This window comes from Hakea prostrata, chromosome 4, assembly GCF_041222555.1.
Source record: "Hakea prostrata isolate BN-2017 chromosome 4, UWA_Hpros_2, whole genome shotgun sequence".
In the NCBI taxonomy this organism is placed as follows: Eukaryota; Viridiplantae; Streptophyta; class Magnoliopsida; order Proteales; family Proteaceae; genus Hakea; species Hakea prostrata.
Genome location: NC_142603.1, coordinates 23,640,638 through 23,662,765, shown reverse-complemented (window position 1 = coordinate 23,662,765; position 22,128 = coordinate 23,640,638). Strand labels below are relative to the sequence as shown.

The window sequence follows — 22,128 nt, the reverse complement described above, 5'->3', positions numbered from 1 at the left end:
AATCACTGTCACTTGTCTTAGAGTGATTGTTTTACACAATGATAAACAACAGTAAGAAAGGGTGAAATGGGATTGCACCTCAAACAACGAACACCTAATGGGTAACAGAAGAGGATCCCAAACATCATACTGTATTAGGTGTCAGTTTTCACTTTTAACTCTTTCACTTCTAACAATGGGTCTTTTAAAAGCTTAACTCCAATTCAGCTCAATCACAGGAGCTGGAAAGAGAGACTGCAAATTAAAAGATTAGAGGGAAAGGTTTAAGGCTCTGGAAATCAGAAAACAGTTCAATCTCCCTTATTTCCTTTTGCAAATGGCATATCATATCCTAGATTATTGGATTGTCCTCATTCAAATCTCCAAATGTGCTCTCACTGAATTATAGGGCCCTTAAAATTTTAGAAATATGAATTGTGTATCAATTCTAACTTCTAAGAGTGCACCTGAAGATCCTATGTCAAATGTTCTAAAACAAAGAAAAAGACCGGGAAATATGGGAAAACCATGGCCAATTTCAGAGTTAAGAGTAGGGAATGCTAAATTTGCATGCTTATGTACTTTGTGATTCAAATTTGATAATAACAGAGATTTTGGGGAGGGTTAACAGGAACATTTGCATGACCAAGAAAATATTGGAAACTTCGAAAAGAAATTGAAAATATAAGAAAAGTGATGAAACCCTTATAATATCTTGAAAAATTAATACAAAGTTGCAAGAAATTAACAAGATAGTACTGGTTTAATGGTGCCAGTCACCCCCACACCCAGAGGTGCCCCTCAGCCTACGGCTGCCCAAAATCACTCATAACACATTCGATACCTCTCCACTCAATTGTCCCTCTATTTATTACCTTCAACTAACCCTAATTCTCTCTCCACCCTCCACATGGCCTCATCCTAGGGCCCTAACACTACCGGCCCCTCGAAAATCACCTTGTCCTCAAGGTGATGGAAAATTTGAGGTTGACTCTCCACATGTGTGCCAGCCATCCCTCGCGAGTCGTGTAAGGGCCGAAACAAAATTACCCCAAAAACACCATCAAAATGAATCTGATGGCGATGGATTTGCCGATGCAGTTTCGGCAAGTTCCAGTCTCAAGAAGTAGTTGGAGAAGCGGTGATCGAGCTAGCTATCGACGAAATCGGTCATTAATCGAAGCTACTATGAGACGCTTCACCAATTAAGATTTGCAGTAGTGGTTGTGCACCATTGGCGGTGAATTAGAGGATTATCAACCACACCTCCAAAGTTTTCGAAATCAGGTCCTTGTGCTGCCGCCTCATGAGCAACTCCCTGGTACTACCAATTGGTCTGGAAATTTCTGTCGCCGGCAACGAAATCGACGCCTAGCTCAACCACAAAAGTCACTCTCTTCCTCCACCTCCGCCTCCATCGTCAACAGCAAGTAAGGTTGAAGACGACGGTTTTCCCCTTTGTTGGTTTGGTCGAGCCGCTGGTTTGGTGAGACTATGGGTCAAATTGGTCTCCTGGTTGGGTTTTGGTCCATCTGAAATTTTTGGGTTCAAGGTAATGTTGAGGCTTGGGTTTTGGGTAAATAAAATGGACCAGGCCCATGAGAGATGGTTAAAAGGGGTAAGGTCCAAATACTTAAACCCATGGGTGAAGAGAAATGGGCTGATCATTGGTTTGATTGAAGGGATTGGGCTTTGGGCTATGAAACTGTAATGGGCCCAAAATAATTATGTTGAATGGGCTAGGCATAAACACTTAAAATCGTGGGTCAAGAAATATGGGTTGGATATTGAGTTAATGAAATACGATGGGTTTGGGTTTAATGATATTGGGCTTGACCTAAGGGAGTTTCTTTGGGGATCTAGCGGCCCAATCTTTGTATTGGGTTTGTTTGGGCCCTATGTTTGAGTCAAAGCATAACTGAATGTGGCCCAAATAATATAATCTTTGACTCATTTGGTTTGGACCAAACCCACGGACCGGTTCAATTTGAACCAAACCAACCCTAAAAACCCTCCAACTCCACCATCGTCTTCTCCATATTCGACGATTTGCTGCAACCCTAGCTGCCGACTGAAGTTTTCCGCCGGCCGCAACTGAGCTCTCCTTCAATTCAGCGGCAAGATTCCTCGCTGCCCCAAAGTTAATCCGGTAGGCATCGATACCCGAAACTCTCATTTGCTTCTTCTTTCTCCTCCCAGTTTGGCTTGGAACCACCGTGGTAAACAAGCAATTGTTTCCGGCGATTTCACTTGGCGGTCTTTCAATTGTTTTTGCCTGGTCTCCCATTTCCACCACTCGATTAGCACCCATTGTTTCTTCCTGGTTGTTGTCCAAAATCACACTGACCTTTATCATGTGGCCATCGAACTTAGTTTGTAGAACTTCTCTGAAACTTGCCCAATCAAACACCGGCCAAGACCTTGAGTAAACCCAATCCAATGCGACTTCTTCCAGATGCCGGAGAGCTATGCCCAATCGTTGGTCATCATCGATGTGGTGTTCCTAGCAAAACAAGAAGATCTGCAATAGCCAACTCTGCACATCCTCTTTGCCTGAAAACATGGGCAATACCATCGCTTCTTTGCCTGGAATCGAACTGCTCTGATACCAATTGATGAAACCCTTATAATATCTTGAAAAATTAATACAAGGTTGCAAGAAATTAACAAGATAGTACTGGTTTAATGGTGCCAGTCACCCCCACACCCAGAGGTGCCCCTCAGCCTACGGCTGGCCCAAAATCACTCATAACACATTCGATACCTCTCCACTCAATTGTCCCTCTATTTATTACCTTCAACTAACCCTAATTCTCTCTCTCTCCTTCCACATGGCCTCATCCTAGGGCCCTAACAAAAAGTAATAGCATTTTACGACAGGGAATGTCAACTAAAGCAAAGTTAAATAGTTAAAACCCAAATACATAAATGGCAGTCTCCTAATTAATTTCACATATTGAAGCATATTCTAGCACAATGGACACGAGAATTTTCTCCAACTTTATAAATAATACATAACTACAAAAAAACAACAGAAAAGGGGATACAAAAACATGAGGAATTAGAAATCAGAAATAGTTACTTGAATAAATGATATTCCTAATTTAACACATTTAAGCTGAAATTCTAAAATAATTGAGATCTACCCTGTAGGAACTCGAATCTGCTCCCATTCCGAACAGTTGACCTTTTTAATATACATACGAAGAATATTCTTGAGTCCCCTGCAAGTATTGATATTGCAAAATCATTATGACACAGATAAGACACATTTCATGTTTAAAGACCCATAAAGGCCAATGGATATTATTATGGAGCAACTAATGATTTACAGCAAAAGTTATTATGAAGGAAAAGTGAGAGAAAATGCATTTCAATCTAGTAAATTCATGTGATTTACATGCACAAGGGAAAAAATTAACAATATAAGTCTCTCCTTAGAACTTGTGAAAACTAACAAGCAGGTGTAATCCTAAAGTGCCAACTCTGATATGCTTAAAAGTAAAACAAAGGGCTTGCATGTTTAGTGTAGTCTGGGGAGGGTCAACTACATGCAGCCATACCCGTCTCTAGAGAGGCTGTTCCAGGACTTGAATTTATGACAAAAAATTCAACATTAGAGCACTTAACCAATGCGCTAAGCATGACTTTCACCAATTTTTATATACTTGCAGCAAATAATTTAAAGGGTGCCTCCAGGACTTGAATTTATGAGAAAAAAATTCAGCATGAGAGCACTAGACCAATGTGGTAAGCACGACTTTTGCCAATTCTTATACACTTGCAGCGAATAATTTAGATGCTGCCTCTTAGTAGTACAGATCGCAGCCTTAAGTGCATAGACAGCATAGTCATAAATTATCATGATGCATCTTGGCTGAGCCGGAAACCAAGGTCCTTATTATTATTTATCCACAATTCCTTGGGAAGTTAATAACATGAATTTGGTGCAATGGTTGGTGAACCACAAGTGAAGCATGAGACCAAGGTATTGAAACAGCCTTTCAGCCAAAAATTGTTGGGTAAGGCTGTGCAGGGAAAATGCCCCCCCCCCCCAAAAAAAAAACACTTTGCTTGTGTAGAAGCCTTCACACCAGGTTCGCCCTTTTTTCCCTTGGGAAGTTAATAATATGAAGTTGTGATTGTTGGTGAATACATTTTAAATTGTACAAATTATGAAGCCTATGCTTAGATGCCAACCACCACCAAAGTTGGCACCGTGACTAGACGATCCATATTGTTGGAGGGGTAAAAACAGGTTGACTCCAACAAGACGATCAAGGCACCTGGATGCCTAAGCGTCTTCTTGACAAGTCATCCACATAAGCGAGTTTCCATATGTATTGATGTGTGAAGGTGGATAGTCAAAACTTGTGATCGAATGTGCCATATGGAAGGATGATTTAGACAATTCAACTATTGAATAGGAAACGTTGGTATAGGTTGGTTGGTTCGGTTATAGTAGTAGTTTGGTTTTATTTATTCAGTTTGTCATTACTTATTTCCAATGTGAGGGTAATTATGTAATATTGTATTTTTCACATCATTATTGTTGAAGTATATGCAAGTTTTTGGTTGAATTATTGTTCATGTTACTGTTCACATGAATAGTATTTTGTTAGTGATGCTACTCTACTTTCTATTTCTAATATAGGAATCTTGCTACACAAGTTTTGGGAGTTTCTAGAAAGAATAGTTCTAATTTGGTGATAGTTTCTATTTTGTTGGTAGATTCTATTTTCGAAACTTTTTATTTAGGAGCTAGAAAGTTACTAAAGCTGTAATTTTTTGTTTCTTTTTTCTAGAAGAGAATTACTTGTCTCTCAAGTTGTATTAGATTCATTAGAAACTATAAATAAAAGGGCTCTGGGATTCTAGACTCTTTTAGCTAGAATCGCAAGCCTCTTCTTCTAGTTCTTCATCTATGCTCTCTTCTTCTTCTCTCTTTCCTCTGCTCAAGTTCAGTTGCTGTTTTGATTATTTAAAGCTTGTTTTCTAACATGGCATCAAAGCTGTTTTCTAATCAAAACCATGTTGTTCTCAATATTCTCTTTTGTTTTTCTGTTTTCCTTGGTGTGCAGCCACCTAATTCTATATATTATATACTATTAGATCAAGTATTCATGTGAACTGATCTCTTCTTTACCCATTACCTCACTCTTACAAGTTCCAAAACTTGGATTAAATACTATTTTCTACCTACCTTCATAACCTCTTTTTGCTGCACTTTCCAAACCTTTTTTTTTTCCTCCTTCTCCTATTCGGTCCCAAGTTGCAGATTTTTTTTTAATGCTCATTCTACTTCAAATTCTAGAAAATTGATTTGAGTGATATCTACCTCAGTTTAATGTCTTCACTTACAAGTGACTCAACCATGAGTATGGTTGAATCTAAAGGATCTCAAGGAGATCATGTAATCATTCAAATTACATCCATCAAGCTCAAAGGTAGTTCTAATTACTTGTTGTAGTCACAAGCGGTTTGAGTTTACATACTTGCAAAAGGTAAGCTTAAGTTTATTGAGGGTGAACCTCCTGTTGAGATTGACAAATCCTATTTTAGTTGGATCCAAGATGATGCAATCATCAAAATTTGGATGTGGAATAGTATGGAACCTGATATTGCAACGAATGTTATGTTCCATAAGCTTGGAAAGGGAATATGGGATGACTTGCAGGAGACCTATTCCCATGCTAAAAATATGACTTGGATTTTTCGTATTATAAAAAATTATTTCAATTTCAGCAAGCTGACAAGTCTCTGCAGGATTATTACAACTCCTTTAAAGGCATGATGAAAGAGTTAAATGTCTTTCAACCTCTCACCACAGATATAGAGAAGTTTAAGGCCCAATGGAATGAATTTTTTGTATCCAAGTTTCTTGCAGGATTGAACCCTGAACTGAAATCAGTCAAAGGACATCTTGTTGGTGAGCATGTCCCCAACCTTAGTGAAACATATTCTAGTCTTTAATTTATTGCCTTTCCTGAAGGGAGTTCCCCAGAAAAAAGTTCTAAAGGAGAAAATAGAGCCTTCGCTATCTCTCGTGGAAGGGGACGTGGTTGTGGTTTAGGGGGAGTTAGAAAATCTTCTGGAGGTACTCATTGCGGTAAAATAGGGCACTTAGTGGAAGCTTGTTGGGCCAAACATTGAAAGCCAGAGTGGGCCAAGCAACTTGTCAATCATGTCGTTTCTGATGGTGGTACTCATACTGTAGCAAACAACGATAGTGGTTTTGGATCTTTTTCAAGGGACTTGTCTAAGACTCTAAGAGATGATGTAAACCAAATCCTTCGCCGATTTTGCAAAATATTGAGACCAACGCTTCCACATCCACTGGTACTTCAGCTGCCACACTCTCATGCAAGCAACACAACAGTTCTCACTTCTACTTCCACCCCTTAGATCATCAATTCAGGGGCCTCTTCCCACATGACTGGTAAGTCATCACTTTTCAGCTCTTTTTCTAAATGTACCACTAAAAATTCAGTTGTCATAGCTAATGGTACTTCCACACCTATTCTAGGCTCTGGAAGTGTTTCTCCTACACCTTCTCTTACTTTGTCATCCATACTTCATGTTGCTAACTTTTCTTTTAACTTATTATATGTTAGTCAGTTAACTAAAGCATTAAACTGTTCTATGACTTTTACTCCCACTTCTTGTGTTTTCCAGAACCCTCACACAAGGAAGACGATTGGTGGAGGATGTGAAAGGAATGGACACTACTATTTGGACTATGCTGCCCCTATTGCGGCTCTCTCTGATGATGGTGTAGATGCTCTCCAGTGGCAGTGTCGTTTAGGCCATTTGTCATTTGCTAGATTGAAATTTTTATTTCCTTCTTTTAAGTCAATGTCTAGATTAAATTGTGAAGCATGTGAGTTAGGGAAGCATCATCGTGCCACCCATCCTCCATGTTGTATCCCTCATAGCAAGTCCTTATTTTCTCTTGTTCATTCTGATATTTGGGGTCCTTGCAAAATTAATAATAGGAATGGTTTTTTATATTTTGTCACTTTTGTGGACGATTTCTCCTTCTTACATGGTTGTATCTTCGGATAGAGTTCATAACTACATATAAAAGTTTTATTCATGAAATTCGGACTCAATTTTCTCTTCTTGTTAAAATTTTTCGTTTTACTTTAGAACATGTGTAACATGATATATCTAACGTTTGTGATTCTCTTAGAATGATTCATTAAGCCAATTGTTCATTCACTCCTCAACAAAATGGAGTGGCTAAACGCAAAAATTGTCACCTCTTGGAGGTTGCATGCGCTATTTGATTCAGATGAATGTTCCCAAGAGTTGTTGGTGTGATGCGGTTTTGACTGCTGGTCATTTAATTAATTGAATGCCTATGACTTTGCTTTCTAAAATATCCCCCTTTTTAGTTGTTTTTCCCAATATAGAACCATTTTTAGTTCCACCCAAAATTTTTGATTATATGTGTTTTGTTCACATACCACATCCTTTAGATAAACTTTCCCTTCATTCTGTTAAGTGTATTTTTCTTAGGTACTCATGAACTCAAAAAGGTTTTCGTTGTTATGATACGGTTCTTCGCAAACAATTTATAAGTGCGTATGTGATCTTTTTTGTAGACACTCCTTATTATTCTAGCCAATTTTTGTCTGTTGAAAACTGTGTATTAGATGATACTCCTATTCCCTCTTTAGTTCCTTCCACTAGCAGTGTTCCTCTACAGGTTTATCAGTGGAGACGTAAGTTGGCAGAACATACTGTGGATAATACAGTTCCTCCTAAAGATACCATCGGCTCTCCTTTAGTGGAGCCTAAAGTTGGCCCTACAGATGTTCCTTCTTCATCCTCTCCATTGGCGGATTCTTTTAGTGGAGATCCTACTCCGCCTTCAGATGACTTATGAATTGCTTTGAGGAAACATACTCGTACTTTATGCTCTAACATTGTTTATCCTATTTCCAATTTTGTCTCTGTCTCTCATCTCCCTCCTAGATTTTGTTGCTTTGCTTTGTCTCTGTCTGCCATTCATATTCCAACCCATCACACCGAGGCTTTTACAATTCTTGGCTGGAAAGCCACCATGGATGTGGCCAAAGACTTAGGTGATCTACAATATTTCTTGAGGATTGAAGTGATCTGCAGTGGGAGTAAGTTTGTCACAAAGGAAGTATGTGTTAGATCCTTGACTCAGACTGGCATGCTTGCTTCTAAACCTAGCAGCATTCCCATAGATCCTCAGTTGAAGATAGGACATGATGATGGTGACTTGTTAAAAGATGTCTATTGTTATAGAAGTCTTATTAGGAAACTTATTTATCTTACTGTTACTCGTCCTGATATTTCTTATTCTGTTGGTGTGTTGAGTCAGTTTATGCAGTCTCCTAGGAAGGCGCATTGGGATGTAGTAATGAGAGTACTTTGGTACCTTAAGAGTGTGCCAGGAAAAGGGCTCGTCTATCGACCAAATCAGACTGTGGACTTGCTTGCCTTTTCTGATGCAAATTGGACTGGATCCATCGTTGATCGCCAGTCAACTACAAGTTATTGTACTTTTCTTGGTGAAAATCTTGTGACTTGGAAGAGTAAGAAGTAGTCCACCATTGCCTGATCTAGAGCTTAAGTTGAGTACAGGGCTATGGCCCACACTGTTGCCGAATTGATGTGGCTTCGTTCATTGTTAGAGGCCCGCACCAATACAGGAGCTATCCTCACTACCACCTAATACCTTATGAATAAAATTCCTATTAAGATACTTGGCTTTAAGTGTCGTAATGAGATTCTCCAGAGAAACTCTTCATTTACTATTCCCCTAAAGTTTTTGAGATGTGTGTGTTATGCCAAAATTATAGCCCATCAGAGTAAACTGACATCCCGTGACCTACGCTGCATTTATTTAGGGTACTCTGCTAATCAAAAGGGGTACAAATGTTATCATCCTCCTTTTAGGAGAACAATAGTGTCCATGGATGTCATTTTTCATGAGTCTTGCCCTAACTATACACCTCTTTAAGGGGAGAGTCCAAGAGGAGAGGTGTTCTTTCCAACTATGGACTATCCTACCACACGTATAAACTCACACACATCCCCATAACACCACTTAGAAGTCCAAGAAGAGATCTCTAACTAAGGGGAGACTTTAGCCACCATACCTAAGGACTCTGATTCTCCCCCTCTTTTTTCTGAACCTTGTGAGGATCCTAGTTAGGGGGAGACCACTCTTATAAGGCACACTATTAAGGTCTTCCAAAACAAAATTGACCAGAATAAGGAGGTGTAGACTAATCAAAGGAAGAATCACAATCGGAAAAAGAAAGTGGAGAAAGTTGACATGTTACAACGTCAACCTCTTGCTCTAGATTTATATTATATTGTTTCTGCTGAGGTATCTGCTTCTGAACTTCTTATTGCTATTAGAAAAGGAGTTAGATATTGTACTTAGCATTGCATAGCTAAGTACGTTTCTTATGATTCTTTGATAGAGTCCTATGGTGCTTTTATATCCTCATTATCATCTGTAACTCTTCCAAAGAGTTGGCAGGAAGCCTATGCTAATAAAAAATGAACGACAGTAATGGTAGAGGAAATGCAGGCAATGAAGAAAAACGATACTTGGGAGTTGGTTACACTTCCTCCAGGAAAAAAGCCAGTGGGTTGTAAGTGGGTGTTTTTGGTCAAACAAAATATAGATTGTTCGATTAATAAGTTGAAGGCTAGACTAGTTGCAAAGGGGCTTACCCACACCTATGGGATTGATTATCAAGAAAGCTGTTGTTTGTGTTGCAAAACTAAACACTATTAGAGTTCTTTTGTTTGTAGTTGTAAACAGACTAGAACTTGCATCAGTTAGAGGTAAAGAATGCCTTCTTACATGGAGAGTTGAAGGAAGAAGTCTACATGGAGATTCCACATGGCTTCTTTGACACCTATACAACAGGGAAAATTTGTCGGTTGAAGAGGTCAATTTATTGGCTGAAGCAATCTCTTAGATGCTGGTTTGGATGTCTTCAGAAGGCAGTAACATCTTTTGGCTATAAACCAAGAAATGATGATCATACATTGTTTCTTAAGAAGTCAAGTACCAAAATCACTCTTCTCATTGTCTATGTAGATGAGATTGTCATCACAGGGGATGATGGTGAAGAAATACAGAGGCTAAAGGACTTTCTTGGAAAGGAGTTTGAGATTAAAGATCTAGGAAAGCTATAGCACTTCCTAGGAATTGACGTTGCTAGATCAAAGGAAGGTATCTACCTATCTCAAAGGAAGTATGTTCTTGACCTACTATCTAAAGTGGGAATGTTGGGGTGTAAGGCAATTGATACCCTTATTGAAGCAGGAACTAAAATCAAGGAAAAAGAGGTAGAACTAGTGGATAAAGGTAGATATCAAAGGCTGGTGGAGAAGCTTATCTACCTATCCCACACTAAGCTTGACATTTTATATGTTGTAAGCTTGGTAAGCCCGTTCATGCATGACCCATATTCAGCTCATATGAAGGTTGTTACTAGGATACTACTGTATTTGAAGGCAACTCCTGAAAAGAGATACTTTCGTCACCCACAAATAGCCTGAAGGTGGAAGCGTATATAGATGCTAATTAGGCTAGGTCTCCTAACAGGAAATCAATTTCAAGTTATTGTACCTTTGGTGGTGGTAATTTAGTGACTTGGAGGAGTAAGAAACAAAATATGGTAGCCTTATCTAGTACAAAGGCTAAATATAGAGTTATAGTTCGTGGAATGTGTGAGTGCTATGGTTAAAAGATCTGTTAGAAGACATTGGAGTTCAAGTCCCAAGCCCTATGATGTTGTATTGTGACAACAACGCAACTATCAATATAGCCAATAATTGTGTGCAATATGATCGGACTAAGCACATTAAGATTGATAGGTTTTTTGTCAAAGGAGAGTTGGAATAAGGGATGATCTGTATGCCTTTTGTGATGTCTGAATACCAAGTGGCTGACATTTTCACCAACGGTTTTTAAGGAAGGAGATTTTGTCCCTATTTTTTGCAAGTTGAACATGACTAACATTTATGCCTTAACTAGAGGGGGAGTGTTGGTTGGTTTAGCTATAGTAGTAGTTTGGTTTATTTATTCAGTTTTTTATTTCTTGTTTCCCAAGTAAGGGTAATTATGTAATATTGTCACATTAAATAAAGGGCTTGAGATCACATTGATCATTCAAGCCATTCTACCTAGATCGACTCTTTCAATAGTCTATATTGGATACATGTCATTTTCACAGGAAAACCCCGTCTAGAGGCTCTTAAGAGATATAAAGTGCCCTATCACAAAAGAATCAATTCAGTTCAGTTGTCGATAAAGTCTCAGAGATAAAATTAAGTTTTGAATTTTGTTTCCCTTGTGAAGAATCAATGTGGTGCTTCAAGACCAGATCAGAGGTTACTTGGTGCTTCAAGTCCAAGCAGCTCTAATCCTAGATGCCTCAAGTCTAGGAGGATCAAGGTCTATTGGTGTTTCACATCCAAGTAAACCAGGTTTTGGAATCAGCCTATCATCTCCATCAGCACCCGATACTTGGTTTACAGCACAGATAAGATCACCTCACACCATTCTTTTCCTTATCTTAATTTGCTACCATTCAAGGAAATACCCGACTAATTGTTTCATGCTTCCCATCCTTAACAGCCACAAACCCCCCCCCCTCGGTTAACCTTCCAAAACAGAGGAACCTGCAACTGCAGATCTTCATGGGCCATCAAGACTCAGATTTGGATCTCTCCCTTAAGATACCTCCCCCCTTCAATCCAAGTTACACCACCAGAGTCCCCCTCTAGACCCTTTGAAACTCAGTTCCTGGATTCTCTCAATTGAACCCTATTTGTTAGGAAACCTCATATCAGTCCATTAGGACCTGCAGACAAAAACCCCAAAGCCACACCTCAATTTGAGTTATAGAAAGCCCAGCAGAAACCTTCACAGTCCTTACCCAAAAATTCGCATATTTGGTTCAGTTTATTGGATTTTAACAGATAGCTGCATTTCTTGTTTCCTACAAGTAAGGCTGCAACAGACAACAAAAAGGTGAAGATGGTGATAAGAGGTCTATCCATCCGCCAGTGTACATTATTGCAGGCAATTTTGTCAAATGGAGGAGAGAGAAGCAATTGACTGTTGCTAGATCAAATCTTGAGGCTGAATTGCAGGCTTGCAGCTGAGTTGATGTGGTGGGAGTCACTCCTTCAGGAGTTGGGTTTTCTGGTAACCAAACCCAAGAAGATGTTCTGTGATAACTATGCTGCCATAGAGTATCTATATCATCAGTACTCTGATGTTTAGTGAAATAACCAATCACAGTGGAGTTTTGAAAAAGTTGATTATTTCACTGTTTGTTTCTTCAACAGACCAATCGGTTAACATTTTTACTAAGCCTTTACTTCCCAGCTTTCAAAAGGGCTGTTCCACAAGGTATGGGTGAGTTTTATGCTCCAGCTTGAGGGCAAGTGTTGAGAATTGAGATATTGGTCAGATGCTGGTTATGTGTTAAACATGATTAGAAGTGTGTCACTATTTTGGTTTGGCTTTGGAAATTAGAATTAGAGTATGTCTACATGTGTTGTTTGCTATTTAATTCAATTTATCTCTTTCCATATAATTAGTTCTATACTAAGGATTTTAATCTATTGTTTTTATTGGATGAATATTAACTATATTAAACAACCTGCAAAGAAAGCGGAGAAGGGGGGGTTTGGAGGAAGGAGCACAGCAGCTAAGAGCCGCGACTGACACAATAGAAGGATCTAATCCCCGGGTAACAACAAGACGCCTGTTCCTTGGGGACTCTGCAAGGAATAGGAACTTCTCTGCCACTCCCCCCTTCTCTTCTTCTCTTGTTCTAGGTCCTCATTATTGATCCCTGCTGCTGCAACAGTCGCAAATAAAAATGTATTGTATGCAACAATAGAGGTCATTAAGCTTGGACTGGGTGCATCATTCAGTTCTCCAACAATATAACTTTGAGAGGACAAATACACCAAATACCAAGTTTAGAATGCATAACTTGAACTGAAGTTCAGGTTGCATTGGGCCATTCAGAACTTTGGCTAAAAATGACCTACGCAGGAACTTCACCAGACTACAGGACGAATCAATATCAAGAGAGTGAGGAACAATCTTAAAGATTCGTCCACATAATTAGCAATTTCATCTATAAGAGTACGTAACAGAAATTTGTGAATCAGTTAAAATGTCTCTCTTTTCCTCTCTTCTTTTTTTTTTTTTTTCGATGAATAGAAAAACTGACTATTACACTGCAGAAAAGGAAAAAATAATACAGGGCCCAAGAAGATGACTGAGACAATACTTATACAATGAAGTGAAAAATCAAACAAGGCACATATCTTAGAACAGCAAACAAATTTGACAACCAATAACGGGAAAATATATTCTTTCAGCACCATGTCAATTCCAGATGAACAATGAGTTTATGCACATAACACGAATCAAAACAAGTGCCAAATGATCATCTACAAATGATTGAATGCGAAATCAAAATAGATGCATAGAATAAAAAGTTAACAGAAAACAATCTATTTCCCATCATACATCAAAAGCAGAGACATATTAGTACATGAAAAACAAAACCTAATTTAATGGAATAGTTTGCTAACCTTAAACTTGGATCACTGATGCAAGGTGTGCAGAACCAACCCTGGGTGCAACTATAGCTGGAATAGATCACCTGTCATAAGAGGGAGCTTATATGAAGTCTTTTCATGTACATAAGTACATTTAGCATAGTAAATATACACCATTTATAGACTTTTCCAAGATCACACAATGGTGGGAGCCTCGTGCACTGGGTGTACCCTTTTTTAAATTGATTGTAGATACAAATATAGAAACAAACACTACATATTATGCACTTAGCTGGCACACAATAAATAAACGGTAGAATTGTAATGGGATGAAAATCAAATCTGCAAAACTTTAGCACACTAGGCATGGTTTCTATTTAGTTTAACAGACAACAATATCAAACAGTACAAGAAAAGGATCATTTTTTTATGTTTTAAGGTACGATATATTGTAAGAGATGTACTACTACATTTTTCCTATGCGGATTTTGATGGCACTTTTGTCATTTGGGGTTATTTTAGTATAATATGGGGGTTGACTACATCAGGTGTAAGTTCCCTTTCTTCCAATAAGTTATTAGTTCTCCCTACCTTCTTTTGGGATGTGTAATAAATATTATCAAGCAACCCAGAAAGGGAGAAAGGAAAAAGGGGGAGTGAAGCAACAAGGGAGAGGAGAGGGCGCGGGGGGGGGGGGGGGTTGGAAGGCCACAGCTAAGAGCAACACGGCTGAGTCAAAAAAGAAGTCTAATCCTCAAGAATCTAATCCTCAAGTAACAACAATATGCCCGTCTCTTGGTGAATCTACAAGGGATTTGGGGAAAATAGAAGCTAGATTATGGCTGACATCCTTACATATTCCCTTCCAAATTGCATCAATGGAGTGAGATTCGGAGCCCCATCTGAAGGTTATGATCTAACTAACAGTGGTAGGTACAGCCACCGAATACTAGCTTGTTGATGGTATCAGCAACCATAGACTTGCCAAAACTGGAAATGACCCAAGCGCACTCAAGGTTGAACAATACCAGATGGAGGATGTGGCAAGGAACCAGATGGGTCTGGTAATGGGATAGGATCACAGGAGAAAAAAAGATGGGGGACAAGTTTCCGTATCAAAATTGCAGAGGGTGCAGAGGAGGGGGCTGGAAATGATCCAAGCGCACTCAAGGTCGAAGGGGTGAGGCCATCTACGACAGTATCAAATGGAGGATAGGGCAAGGAGCCAGATGGGTATGGTAATGGGATAGGATCATAGGAGAAAAAAAGGTGGGGGATGAGTTTCAGTATTGGAATTGCAGAGGGTGCAGAGGGGGCTTGAATGTGGTGATGGATGAGAAAGGATTGGGTGGGGAGGAAGGAGGTCAAGGCTCTTCAAATAGTGAAGAAATGTCTGGGGATATGGTCCTTAAAGCAGACAAGCTTGGACCAAGGAATGATGAGGGAGGGGGATCTAATGAAGTGCCAAACAGAGGAGGTGTATAAGATTCTGTTCCAGGAGGGGACCCAAGGGGGGCATCAAAGTGGGGAAGGTTAGGGAGGGTGGGGAGGGAGGAAAGGATGGGGAGAAACAAAGGAGGAAATTAATAGGGAAGTCCTAGGAAATGGAAGAATTAAAGGTTTGAGGGTGGCGCATCTTTTCAGATCCCGGAGGAGTAGGCAGGCGCGGGGGATGAACAAAAGAATGAGAACCCTCAAGAGATGCCAAGGGTTGAGCCAGAAGGAAGTGGAGGACCCAGCACCAACCTTGGTGGGGAAGGCAAAGAGAGCAAGGGATCATAGGGAAAGAAGCTTCTCCAAACCCAGGAGGAGTTGGAGGGCGGGAAATAGTACAAAGAGAGTCCTTGAGAAGATAATATGGACTCAATTGACCCAAATGGAATTATCAAGAACAAAATTTTCCATGGGAGTTAGAGAAGGCCAGCAAAGTTGTGGTCCTAGATATGGTGTAAAACAAGGCCACCCTCAGATTTGGATTTGTAGACATCAACGCATCTGGAGGAATTTGTGGGTTTCTTAGCCTTTCCAAAGGAAGCTACAGAGGAGGGATTTTATAGCATAAATGGTGGGTTTGGGGAGGGTAAAAATTCCACACCAGTAGATGTAGGAAGATTGGATGATAGGTTAAAATCAGTGAATCAGGAGAAACCTACTAACATAGTATAGAAGTCTTCCTTTCCAAAGCTGCAGCTTTTTCCTTATATGGTCCAACAAAGTGGCACAATGGTGTGTTGTGAGGCAAGCAAGGATGAGGAGAAGCAAAAGTTTTTAACTAGGATAGAACCACCATGGAACAAATTTCCACCGAAATGGTCGAAATTTCAACCTAAGTATGTGCATTTTTCAAAATCGAAACAAAACTAGCGAGATTTTGTTTCATTATAATGCTTTGCACGAAACAGTCTATATTTCAACCGAAACTAGTTGAAACAAGGTTTGGACCAGTTTCGGTTAATTATTCCTTATAAAATCCTCTATCTCATTTGAAACTTGAGAAGAATCGCAGATTTCGACCTTTCTGCATTGGTTTTACAACATAGGTATTGATCCATATTTGCTGGTTTTTCTTTTTTCCTTTTCCTCTATTATTTTTTTTTTTTTTTTGGGGGGGGGGGGGGATGATTTCTAACCCCTTTTCACCCTATTTCCACAACTCTTTTTCCTTCAAACAACTCTTTTGCTCTTCCTTTGCCTTCAAACACTCTTGAGCCACAACAATTATTCATGGGCCCAAGCCAAATTACAAAGGAAACTCCGACACCCAAAGTGATATAAGGCTTCAACAGGAACAAAGTGTGAAGTATGAGCCACACCCAACAGTTCCAACCTTCCCATGGCATAGCGGCGCCCTCGCCTGGCACCATTCCCGGACCTAGCAGCAGACGGCGGGCCAGGCCTTACTTCAAATGAGTCATCCATTGATCTAGTTGGTCATTGTAATTTGTTGATTTGTTGCATATGTAGCTATTCTATCAGACAAATCATGTATGCTGATGATTTTATGCATGTATGCAATATAGTTTGCAATTTTCGGAACTAGTCATTCGTTAGTGTAGTTGAATGATAACTTTCCAGTGGATTTTTTGATGAACTACCAGTTCTATTGTGTTTATTATGCTTTAAATAGGAATGAGGCAAGAAATCAGATGAAATGGAGGTCATATAAGCCCCGAAACCTAGGCTTGAAACCTTGCTCAAAAAGTAATAGGTTTTGACAAAAAGTTTTGTCGAAACCTCAAGGTTTGATTTTTTGGCCAGGTTGAAATTGGCCCTCAGAATTGAACCTTGATCCTTGGATAGAACCTGGGGAAAACACAATGACATAGAGAAAGGAGGCAATGACTTCATTGGAAGAGTTCAGATTTGATAAGATTAACTCTAAGGTCAATAAGGGAGTCTAAGAGGTGGAGAGAGAGGATATGATGGTGAAGATGGAATGGTTATCTGCTTTGCAGATCATCAGATTATCAGCAAAAGCGATGTGGGAGAGGTTGATAGATTTGCATTTTGTAATAGGGGAGATCAGATGCTGGTTAGTTTTAAACTGCAGGCTCCTGGAGAGGACCTCCAGATCAAAAGAGAAGAGGCAGGGGAGTGAAGGGTTCACCTCCCACCCCCCCCCCCAAAAAAAAAAAAAAACTGGGCCCAAAAATCATCCAAGAGGCCCAATCCAAAGTTGACTGAATGCCCCCAGGGGTATTTGGTCATTTCCCCCACTCTTTTAGGGCTCAAGAAGGTTCTAGTTGGAACCCCCTTGATCCAAGGGTCATGGATCTATCTTTAGTTTTTGGATTGAGTCCTCTAGGTTAGTTATTGAGCTATTGACAGTCAAAATTCTTAGACAAATTTAGAGAGTAACAATTGAAATCTATTTTAAATTAAGATTCCTTTTGGATAATTAGGTGTTATTTTCCAAGATGGTTTCTTTTATTAGTGGTTGAGTCTTAGGGGGGAATCTATTTTAAGGAGATTCCTTTAGATCTTTATTTATTCATTAGGATGCTTGAGATTATTTGAAAGAGGATCCTAATGTATAAAGGAAACCCACTTAGATTAGTGTCAAATAGCCTATTATTTCTTTGTAATTCTTAAGTCTAGACTAATAAATTTATAAAAGAATTGCAGCCAAGAAAGGTGCGGCAGGGTTCTATTTGGTAGGACCTCACCGTTATCTAGTTCTTTTGTTTCACCTGAGCCTCCCCTGCAATCCAGCAAGAAATTCCAGCAAGCATCCATCACAGAAATTCTGCAAACCAGCGAGTAATTCCCTTCCCCAACCCCAGCCCCCTTCTTCTTCTTCTTCTTCTCTTCTTCTCCTATCCTGCGCAACCCTCGTATTCCCCCTCCCCTGCTGTTGCATCAATGGCAGCATCTCCCCAGGCCTCTACAACACTGCCCAAGCCCTCCCCCACCTCTCCCCTACTTCTACGGTACCCTCACTCTTTTTCTCCCACTGACTCGCGGCAAGTCTGAAAACAGAAAAGAAGAAAAAGAAAAGAAAGTAAGAAAAGAGGGAAAAGAAAGAAAGAAAGAAAAGGAAGAAAAAGAAAGATCCAAAACATTGCCCAAGATCCATTCTCAAATCCAATTTTGTTTCGAACCCTAAATTTTCCCAAACAATCTTTCCATTTTGTTACCCAATTCCTACAACCCAAACCCCTCCAAACATCATCCCGAAACCTCCCCATTCCTAACCGCAGGTTTCCTAGGAACTCTTTGATACACCCCATTTCTCTTTGTTACATCCCATAATGATATTAGGTATTCTATTATCAACTAAAGTATCCCATCTTGGGTTTTGTTAAAACCCTAACCCATCCCATATTTATGTGTTAACCAAATTCTTCAACCTATTTACATTTTTGTTAACCCTTATTCTTACCCAAACCTTCCCATAATAATTTTAGGGACATCCTTGATACCTTAAATCATCCTAGTGACCTTTGGAGATTAGTTGTTGCAAGATTTTGGGCAAACCCTTTGGGGGAATTCTTCCAAGAAACCCTAAACCAAAAATTGGTTTCCATTAGAGAGAGGGGGCAACCCTAGCAGATCACTAGAGGAAAAGAAGTTGGAAGAGGAGCCATTGACCAGGACAGGGAAGAGGTGGAGATGCAGATGTGGATCTAGTATACAAACACCGAGAGAAATTGCATGGCAATCAACACATCGCATGTGAAGTCCTAGTGGTGGAAGTCAAAAGGCTTTGTGGAAGTCAATCTTGAGAAGGGACTTAGTGGAGAAGGAAGCGGCTCTTTTGTCAAATCCACGAACGATCTCAGCAAAGAGGAGGAGGATGTCTACTATGCTTCGACCGGCAATGAAGGCATATAAGTTTGGACTGACATGGTGGGGACCACAAGCTTGAGGGGTTGGCAATGATTTTGGTGATGAATTTGTAGCGGAGATTGCAAATGGAGATAGGTCGGAATAGATTTGTCTGCTATCCCACCGTATATCTATTACTGGCCATCGTTTTTTTGTTACTTTTATTGATTGTCATTCTCTCTCCACATGGATTTATCTTTTAAAACAAAAAAAAAAAGTTTTCCAATGTTTTCAAGATTTTCATAATATGGTTAAAACTCAATTCAATGCCACTGTGAAGGTCCTTCGCAGTGATAATGGAACCAAGTATAGTGAAAAAGAATTTTAGAGATACCTCTCTGATTCTGGCATAATACATCAGACTAGTTGTGTTGTTACTGTGGCCCAAAACGGAGTGGCCAAACGAAAGAATAGGCATCTTATAGAGATTGCTCGTTCTCTTCTAATTGCCATGCATGTCCCCGACCAATATCGGAGTGACGCAGTTCTCACTGCATCATACCTCATGAATAGGATGCCTAGTAGAATCCTTGACTTCAAATGCCCTAGTGAGGTCCTTCAAGGGACATCTTCCTCTATAGTTCCTCCAAGGATATTTGGTTGTGTGTTATGCCAGAACTTCAACCCACAAGAGTAAGTTGGAACCTCGTGGCCTCCACTGTATTTTTTGGGGCTATTCTGCTACTCAAAAGGGTTACAAATGTTATCATCCTCCTTTGAGAAAGACAATAGTGTCCATGGATGTCATCTTTAATGAGTTTACTCCTTAACATACACCTCTCCAAGGGAGACTCCAAGAGAAAAGGTGTTTTTTCCCACTTTGGATGTTCTTGTCACATATAGAGACCTACCAACCCTAATTCAGCCTCAGTTAGAGGTTCAGGAAGAGATTCCTGAACAGGGGGAGCATTCAGCCAGCATACATGTAGACACCCAGTTTTCTCTTTCCCCATTTGAACCTTGTGAGGATCCTATCCAGGGGGAGACCACTCCTGTAAGGCACACTATTGAGGTCTTTCAAAGGCAAATTGACCAAAGCAAGGATATGCAAACCTATCAGAGGAAAAAAAACCAACCGGCAACAACAGGTAGAGAAGATTGACATGTTACCACTTCAATCTCCTAATCCAGATTCAAGTCTTGGAAGTATCCCTAAGGTATCTTCTTCTGACCTCCCTATTGCTATTAGAAAAGGAATCAGATCATGTACTCAGCATCCTATAGCTAAATACGTTTTTTATGATTCTTTGTCTAACTCCTACCAAGCTTTCATATCTTCTTTCTCTACTACATATGTTCCAAAAACTTGGCAGGAAGCTTATGCTAATCAAAATTGGAAGGCAGCAATGGTGAAGGAAATGCAGGCTATGAAGAAGAATGGTACTTGGGAGTTGGTTGCTCTTCCTCTAGGGGAACAATCGGTAGGTTGTAAGTGAGTGTTTGTGGTAAAATAGAACATGGATGGTTCAGTTAACCAATTGAAGGCTAGGTTGGTTGCAAAAGGGTTCACTCAGACTTATGAAATTGATTATCAAGAGACCTTTGCTCCTATTGCAAAATTGAATACAATCAAGGTCTTGTTATCAGTAGTTGTGAATCAAGATTGGGATTTACATCAATTAGATGTAAATAATGCATTTTTGCAAAGAGAATTGAAAGAAGAGGTCTACATGGAAATCCCACATGGATTCTCTGACAGCAAAACAAAAGGGAAGGTTTGTCGGTTGAAGCGATCAATTTATGGGTTGAAGCAATATCCCCGATGTTGGTTTGGATGCCTCCAAAAAGCTATGACATCGATAGGTTACAAGCAAAGTAATGATGATCATACTCTCTTTGTGAAAAGGTCAAGAACTCACATCACGTTTCTTATAGTCTATGTAGATGACATTGTCGTCACTGGGAATGATGGGGCAGAAATACAAAAGCTGAAGAGCTTCCTCGCAAGGAATTTAAGGTTAAAGATCTAGGGAAACTCAAGTATTTCCTAGGAATTGAGGTCACTAGATCAGAAAAAGGCATCTATTTGTCCCAACGCAAGTATATCCTAGACTTACCTTTGGAAGTGGGAATGTTGGGATGTAAAGCCATGGATTCCACAATTGAAGCAGGCATTAAGCTTAAAGAGAAGAGGGAGTACCAGTAGATAAAGGGAGATATCAGAGGTTGGTTGGAAAACTAATTTATTAGTCTCACACCAGACTTGACATTGCTTTCTCAGTAAGAGTCTAGTGAGCCAGTATATGCATGACCCATACTCGACTCATATGAATGTTGCTATTAGAATACTTTAGTATTTGAAATCTACACCAGGAAAGAGAATACTTTTGTCAACCTCAGATAATTTGAAAGTGGAAGCTTATACAGATGTTGATTGGGCTCGTTCACTTGATAGAAAATCAATATCAAAATACTGTACATTTGTTGGGTGCAATCTAGTATCCTGGAGAAGCAAGAAGCAAAATGTGGTGTCATTGTCTAGTACAGAGGCCAAGTATAGATCCATGGTTTGAGGAGTATGTGAAATTTTATGGCTAAAGGGTCTATTAGAAGATATTGGGTTTCTTGTTACAAGTCCCATGATGGTATATTGTGACAATAAGGCTGCCATCAATATAGCCAATAATCCAGTGCAACATGATCGTACAAAACATATTGAGATAGAAAGATTTTTTGTCAAAGGAAAGTTGGAACAGAGTTAATATGCGCCTTTTGTCAGATCTGGAGATCAAGTAGATGACATCTTTACTAAAGGACTGAAGGAAGGAGATTTCTACCCTATTTTGAGCAAGTTGGGCATGATTAACATCTATGCCTCAACTTGAGAGGGAGTGTTGGTTGCTTCGGTTTATTTGTGGGTTGGTTTAATTATAAGTTGTGGTTCAAGTTATTATTATTCAGTTGGTTAGTAAGGGTAATTATGTAACTTTGTATATTTCACATTATTATAAATAGAAAGCTTAGGGGTCACATTGGTTACCTAAGGATTCAATTATTTCCACAAAAAACTGAGGTCTAAACAAAAAGGGATGAAGAGAAAGGGAAAGGGTGATGGGAAATGAGATGAGAAATGCAAAACGGAAAATAAGCAACAAAAAGAAAGATAAAAGCAAGAGGAAAGCGGCACAGCCCAGCGAGTTAGGAGAACCTCAGCTAAATGGAGTATGTAACATGGATTCTTACTCCCCAATAAGCACTTGGTAAGACATGGTACAAGTCCTAGACCCTAGT

At 39.6% G+C, this 22,128-nt stretch overlaps 1 protein-coding gene across 1 annotated transcript in view; it reads right to left on the bottom strand.

The window, feature by feature from the left end:
- The window catches only part of LOC149018557 (diacylglycerol kinase 7-like), a 76,572-nt gene that overhangs the window by 5,266 nt on the left and 49,178 nt on the right, over window positions 1–22,128 (bottom strand). Inside the window, exons 8-9 of the mRNA XM_089152755.1 lie at window positions 13,603–13,673; window positions 3,126–3,203 (exon numbers count right to left, since the gene is read on the bottom strand). Of these exons, the coding sequence (XP_089008881.1) occupies window positions 3,126–3,203; window positions 13,603–13,673 (149 nt within the window). The remainder of the gene's footprint in view (window positions 1–3,125; window positions 3,204–13,602; window positions 13,674–22,128) is intronic.